The following is a 7500-nucleotide window of genomic DNA, read 5'->3' as shown; positions in this document are numbered from 1 at the left end:
CTGTGTGTCTCTCTGTGTGTCTCTGTGTGTCTCTGTGTGTCTCTGATTGTCTCTGTGTGTCTCTGTGTGTCTCTGTGTGTCTCTCTGTGTGTCTCTGTGTGTCTCTGTGTGTCTCTGTGTGTCTCTGATTGTCTCTGTGTGTCTCTGTGTGTCTCTGTGTGTCTCTGATTGTCTCTGTGTGTGTCTCTATGTGTCTGTGTGTCTCTCTGATTGTCTCTGTGTGTCTCTATGTGTCTCTATGTGTCTGTGTGTCTCTCTGATTGTCTCTATGTGTCTCTGTGTGTCTCTGATTGTCTCTATGTGTCTCTGTGTCTCTCTGATTGTCTCTGTGTGTCTCTATGTGTCTCTGTGTGTCTCTGTGTGTCTCTGATTGTCTCTGTGTGTCTCTATGTGTCTCTGTGTGTCTCTGATTGTCTCTGTGTGTCTCTGTGTGTCTCTGATTGTCTCTGTGTGTCTCTCTGTGTGTCTCTATGTGTCTGTGTGTCTCTCTGATTGTCTCTGTGTGTCTCTATGTGTCTGTGTGTCTCTGATTGTCTCTATGTGTCTCTGATTGTCTCTATGTGTCTCTGTGTCTCTCTGATTGTCTCTGTGTGTCTCTATGTGTCTCTCTGTGTGTCTCTGTGTGTCTCTGTGTCTCTCTGTGTGTCTCTATGTCTCTCTGTGTGTCTCTGTGTCTCTATGTGTCTCTCTGTGTGTCTCTGTGTGTCTCTGTGTGTCTCTATGTGTCTCTCTGTGTGTCTCTCTGTGTGTCTCTGTGTGTCTCTGTCTGTCTCTGTGTCTCTCTGATTGTCTCTGTGTGTCTCTCTGATTGTCTCTGTGTGTCTCTGTCTGTCTCTGTGTCTCTCTGATTGTCTCTGTGTGTCTCTCTGATTGTCTCTATGTGTCTCTGATTGTCTCTATGTGTCTCTGTGTGTCTCTAATTGTCTCTGTGTGTGTCTCTGATTGTCTCTGTGTGGCTCTGTCTGTCTCTGTGTGTCTCTGTGTGTCTCTATGTGTCTCTGTGTGTCTCTGATTGTCTCTATGTGTCTCTATGTGTCTCTGTGTGTCTCTCTGATTGTCTCTGATTGTCTCTGTGTGTCTCTGTCTGTCTCTGTGTGTCTCTGTGTGTCTCTATGTGTCTCTGTGTGTCTCTGTGTGTCTCTGATTGTCTCTCTGATTGTCTCTGATTGTCTCTGATTGTCTCTGTGTGTCTCTGATTGTCTCTGTGTGTCTCTATGTGTCTCTGATTGTCTCTGTGTGTCTCTATGTGTCTCTATGTGTCTCTGATTGTCTCTGTGTGTCTCTATTTGTCTCTGTGTGTCTCTGTGTGTCTCTATGTATCTCTGATTGTCTCTGTGTGTCTCTATTTGTCTCTGTCTGTCTCTGTGTGTCTCTGTGTGTCTCTGTCTGTCTCTGTGTGTCTCTGTGTGTCTCTGTCTGTCTCTGTGTGTCTCTGATTGTCTCTCTGATTGTCTCTGTGTGTCTCTGATTGTCTCTGTGTGTCTCTGATTGTCTCTGTCTGTCTGTGTCTCTCTGTGTCTCTCTGTGTGTCTCTGTGTGTCTCTCTGATTGTCTCTGTCTGTCTCTCTGATTGTCTCTGTGTGTCTCTGTGTGTCTCTGATTGTCTCTGATTGTCTCTATTTGTCTCTGTGTGTCTCTGTCTGTCTCTGTGTGTCTCTGTGTGTCTCTGATTGTCTCTGATTGTCTCTCTGATTGTCTCTCTGATTGTCTCTGTGTGTCTCTGTCTGTCTCTGTGTGTCTCTGTGTGTCTCTGTGTGTCTCTGTGTGTCTCTGATTGTCTCTCTGATTGTCTCTGTGTGTCTCTGATTGTCTCTCTGATTGTCTCTGTGTGTCTCTGATTGTCTCTCTGATTGTCTCTGTGTGTCTCTGATTGTCTCTCTGATTGTCTCTGTGTGTCTCTGATTGTCTCTCTGATTGTCTCTGTGTGTCTCTGTGTGTCTCTGATTGTCTCTATTTGTCTCTGTGTGTCTCTGTCTGTCTCTGTGTGTCTCTGTCTGTCTCTGTGTGTCTCTGTGTGTCTCTGTGTGTCTCTGTGTCTCTCTGATTGTCTCTCTGATTGTCTCTGTGTGTCTCTGATTGTCTCTGTGTGTCTCTGACCTCTCCAGGTGGATGTTAGCAGCTTTGACTCTCCGCAGCTCGTCCTGAATCAGCTGTTTGGCTCTGATCTCAGCGTCCAGAGCCGACTGCAGCTCCAGCCGGGCCGACATGTCCAACTTCTGGCTGCGCCGCACCTTCCACAGCGGGTCCTGGGGGGGACGGGGGGGACAGGGACACATACATGCCTGTTAACTGACTGATATATTCAGTCCTGGAGGGGGGGACACATACATGCCTGTTAACTGACTGATATATTCAGTCCTGGAGGGGGGGACACATACATGCCTGTTAACTGACTGATATATTCAGTCCTGGAGGGGGGGACACATACATGCCTGATATGTTCATGTCTTCATGGTTCTGAGTTAACATTCATTAAATTACATATTACTGCATCATACTGACAACCACTTCCTGTGTGATGTCACTGATGTTTAGGAGGCAAGGGGCCAATTTCTGTGTTGTTAAACAAACAAAGAATAGGTATTATGTCATTTAAATTATGTTTAATGACCGTGTATTTAAAAATTAAGCTGTTATTTTGACCCGAAAGGAGGCCAAGTCTGTTGGGGCTAAATGGACTCTATACTCTACTGGGGCTGCACAATCTATCGCACATTACATCAAAATCAAAGTATGGACGAGTGCAATATCCAAATAACAGAGGGGCGCAATATTTGTTAAAGGCTAAATCTGCGTCTAACTGTTCTGAATGAAGTAGTGTGGAGCAGCAGAAACGTCCTGGACTACAAGTCCCATCCTAAGAACTACAGAAGACATCTTTGTTTGGTACAGATTCTCGCAAAAATCACACGACTATAGTACAGTACAGTGTCTGTGTGTGTGTGTGTCCCTTACACCCCCCCCCCCTAAAGGCAGACCAGTATGTCCTGTATGTCTCTTGTCAGCTAACGTATTTCTAGATGAACATGAATATGGAGCGTCTAGCCCAGGTCATGCTAACGCTAACGCTAACGTTACATTTCATTCCATTGATGCTGGAGGTCAACATTCATGAAAAAAGACAAGTTGGTGAACGGGCAACTCAGATTTAGAGAATGATCACACACGTTACACAGTGGACCCTTAAACCCCCTCCCCCAACAGGAACCACTAAGACCTGATCCAGAACCAGAACCACCCTAAAAAAGGAAAAAAGTGACATAAACTTTGGAAAAAGTGACAAAACTTTGGAAAAAGTGACAAAACTAAGGAAAAAGTGACAAAACTTCGTAAAAAGTGACAAAAACGTCGGAAAAAGTGACAAACTTCGGGAAAAGTGACAAAAATGTCGTAAAAAGTGACAAAACGTCGGAAATAGTGGCGAAACTTCGTAAAAAGTGACAAAACTTCGTAAAAAGTGACAAAAACGTCGGAAAAAGTGACAAACTTCGTAAAAAGTGACAAAAATGTCGTAAAAAGTGACAAAAACTTCGTAAAAAGTAACAAACTTTGTAAAAAGTGACAAAAACTTCGTAAAAAGTAACAAAAACTTCGTAAAAGGGAGAAAAACGTCGTAAAAAGTGACAAAAACTTCGTAAAAAGTGACAAAGACTTTGTAAAAAGTGACAAAAACGTCGGAAAACTTCGTAAAACGTGACAAAAACTTCGTAAAAGGGAGAAAAACGTCGTAAAAAGTGACAAAAACTTCGTAAAAAGTGACAAACACTTTGTAAAAAGTGACAAAAACGTCGGAAAACTTTGTAAAAAGTGACAAAAACTTCGTAAAAAGGGACAAAAACGTCGGAAAACCTTGTAAAAAGTGACAAAAACTTTGTAAAAAGTGACAAACTTCGGAAAACTTTGGAGAAAGTGACAAAAACGATGAAAAAACAGCAAAAACTAGGTGGGCCACGATTTATTGTGAAGCTAAATTGATATTCGGGCCTGAAGGATTTGGTGATTTTTCGTTGTGGAATGATTATGAGCAGACACAAACAAAATCTGCGGATTAATTTAGAAAGTTTTCAGCCGTGATGCAGAGTGAATTCAGCCAGCTGTGGGTCTGAGATTTCGGTTTTTGGTTCAAAATCTGCAGGAAAGGTCTGCGTCCGCAGATTTCGTGTGGCGCTGATTACGAGTGACAGAGACACCACAGCCAATAGCCATGCAAGCTTCTTAGACCCCCGCCCGTTACGAGGCCGACTGAATCCTGATTGGCTGGAAGCAGTGACCCGACACACTCACCCTCCTGTCTCCACCAATAGGAGGCCAGGGCTTCTTAGGAGGCGTGGCCAGTCCTGAGTCAGGCTGAGACAGCACATTAAAAGAAACATCAACAAAAGATACAAAACTGTACACACAGCACACACTTCCTGCTGGTGTTTCACAATAAAAGCCTGACAGAGGGTCAGTTACCAGAGACTTCCTGCTGGTGTTTCACAATAAAAGGCTTTTACCAGAGGTCTTGTTCCCAGGCTGGAGCAGCGCAGAGTTTCCAGCTCCTCGGTCATCTTGGTGGCCAGAGCCTGAAGGTATCCTCGAGCATCCTTCTCATCGCTCACCCTGAACACACACACACACACACACACACACACACACACACACACACACACACACACACACACACACACACACACACACACACACACACAGACACACACAGACACACACAGACACACACAGACACACACACACACACACACACACACGTTAAAGTGTCACTCCCACTTTCCATCAACTCTATGTTCCCATGAAAGAGCCCCGAAATCACCATCACCAAACCCACCAGACTCCATGTAAATAATCAGGACTTTTAGCGTGTATAGAGCCAGCATATTTCCACCAGACTCCATGTAAATAATCAGGACTTTTAGCGTGTATAGAGCCAGCATATCTCCACCAGACTCCATGTAAATAATCAGGACTTTTAGCGTGTATAGAGCCAGCATATCTCCACCAGACTCCATGTAAATAATCAGGACTTTTAGTGTGTATAGAGACAGCATATCTCCACCAGACTCCATGTAAATAATCAGGACTTTTAGCGTGTATAGAGCCAGCATATCTCCACCAGACTCCATGTAAATAATCAGGACTTTTAACGTGTATAGAGACAGCATATCTCCACCAGACTCCATGTAAATAATCAGGACTTTTAGTGTGTATAGAGCCAGCATATCTCCACATGTAAATGGGTGAATTAAGGGTTTATTTCAACCAAACCAGAGTGGTGATTGTTGGAACAGTGGAAAGATGAACCAAGACAGCTTTTGATAGTTTTATTTAGTTTCTGTCCACTTTGAATAAAGTGTGTTTTACCATGATAAAAGTCCTGATTATTTACATGGCGTCTGGTGGAGTTTGGTGATGGTGATTTGGGGGCTGTTTCATGTTAAACTAAAAGGATCTTACTCTTTAACATACAGCTCTATCTCTGTAGGGATTGTGTGGGACTCACCACTGGATGATCTCTGCGATCTGAGCCTCCCAGTGAGCAACGCTCTCCTTCTTAGAGGACAGGTCCTGCAGCTCGTCCTCCAGCTGGCGGTTCTGGGCCGTCAGTTTATCCACAAACGAACACAGCTGAGAGAACAACAGCCGTCAGTAACTGAGCATGTGCAGTCACAGTACAGCAGAGATGATCATTTATTCATTGATCCCATAAGGAAGGGGCGTCAAACTCAACTTCACTACGGGCAACACTGGGAAATACACAATCACATCGAGGGCCAGACATTTAATCGAAAAAGTCAAATATCTTGGACAGTATTATGTCTCATATAGTCTTCGGTCTTACAGTTTGGTCGACATAAAGCCCTAAAAAAGGAAACTAGGTCCCAAAAACTTCGGAAAAAGTGCCAAAAACTAAGGAAAGAATGACAAAACGTCGGAAAAAGTGCCAAAAACTTCGTAAAAAGTGACAAAATGTCGGAAAAAGTGACAAAACTTCGTAAAAAGTGACAAAATGTCGGAAATAGTGGCGAAACTTCGTAAAAAGTGACAAAACGTCGTAAAAAGTGACAAAACTTCGTAAGAAGTGACAAAACTTCGTAAAAAGATTTCGGAAAAAGTGACAATAACTAGGCGGGCCAAAATGTAAATTAAATGAATATACGGACCGGATCTAAAGCTGTGAGGGGCCAGATTTGGCCCGCGGGTCTCGAGTTTGACACGTGCCATAAGGGATACCTAACAGGACTACTGGACTTCAGGACTTTAACAGGACTACTGGACTTCAGGACTTTAACAGGACTACTGGACTTCAGGACTTTAACAGGACTACTGGACTTCAGGACTTTAACAGGACTACTGGACTTCAGGACTTTAACAGGACTACTGGACTTCAGGACTTTAACAGGACTATTGGACTTCAGGACTACTGGACTTCAGGACTTTAACAGGACTACTGGACTTTAACAGGACTACAGGACTTCAGGACTACTGGACTTTAACAGGACTACTGGACTTCAACAGGACTACTGGACTTTAACAGGACTACTGGACTTCAGGACTACTGGACTTCAGGACTACTGGACTTTAACAGGACTACTGGACTTTAACAGGACTACTGGACTTCAGTTTTTATTTATTAATTTTATATTATATATTTATTAAAAATAAAATTAATATTAATTTTAAAATTAAAATTAATTTATATGTTTAAAGAGATATTTTAAAGAACTTTTTTTTAAAAAATATTATTTAGGATTATGATTTAAAAAAAATATGATTTAAAAAGACTACTGGACTTCAGGACTTTGTCACCTTGTCGGTTTCGGCCGTCAGTTTGCGGTTCTCCTCCGTCAGCAGGTTTTTCTCTCGTTCAGATTTCTCCTTCAGAGCAGAAACAGCTTCATCCATCTCGGTTTGTCTGCAGGGACAAGACACACCTGGTTCAGGACTCTACTGTCCCTCTCCCCTGGTTCAGGACTCACCGGTCCCTCTCCCTGGTTCACCTGTCCCTGGTTCAGGACTCACCTGTCCCTCTCTCCTGGTCCAGGACTCACCTGTCCCTCTCTCCTGGTTCAGGACTCACCTGTCCCCCTCCCCAGTTCACCTGTCCCTCTCCCCTGATTCAGGACTCACCTGTCCCTCTCCCTGGTTCACCTGTCCCTCTCCCCTGGTTCAGGACTCACCTGTCCCTCTCCCTGGTTCACCTGTCCCTCTCCCCTGGTTCAGGACTCACCGGTCCCTCTCCCTGGTTCACCTGTCCCTGGTTCAGGACTCACCTGTCCCTCTCCCTGGTTCACCTGTCCCTCTCCCCTGGTTCAGGACTCACCTGTCCCTCGCCCTGGTTCACCTGTCCCTCTCCCTGGTTCACCTGTCCCTCTCCCCTGGTTCAGGACTCACCTGTCCCTCGCCCTGGTTCAGGACTCACCTGTCCCTCTCCCCTGGTCCAGGACTCACCTGTCCCTCTCCCTGGTTCACCTGTCCCTCTCCCCTGGTCCAGGACTCACCTGT

General features: G+C 44.5%; 1 protein-coding gene across 1 annotated transcript in view; it reads right to left on the bottom strand.

Annotated features, from left to right (window-relative positions):
• Window positions 1-7500, bottom strand: part of LOC120546470 (serine/threonine-protein kinase MRCK beta-like) — a 74291-nt gene that overhangs the window by 41475 nt on the left and 25316 nt on the right. Inside the window, exons 4-8 of the mRNA XM_039781397.1 lie at window positions 6805-6910; window positions 5498-5622; window positions 4497-4602; window positions 4285-4347; window positions 2098-2246 (exon numbers count right to left, since the gene is read on the bottom strand). Coding sequence (XP_039637331.1) covers window positions 2098-2246; window positions 4285-4347; window positions 4497-4602; window positions 5498-5622; window positions 6805-6910 — 549 coding nt within the window. The remainder of the gene's footprint in view (window positions 1-2097; window positions 2247-4284; window positions 4348-4496; window positions 4603-5497; window positions 5623-6804; window positions 6911-7500) is intronic.

Source organism: Perca fluviatilis, chromosome 18 (assembly GCF_010015445.1).
Source record: "Perca fluviatilis chromosome 18, GENO_Pfluv_1.0, whole genome shotgun sequence".
Classification (NCBI taxonomy): domain Eukaryota; kingdom Metazoa; phylum Chordata; class Actinopteri; order Perciformes; family Percidae; genus Perca; species Perca fluviatilis.
The sequence above is the reverse complement of the archived record's forward strand: the minus strand, read 5'-3'. Positions and strand labels throughout refer to the sequence as shown.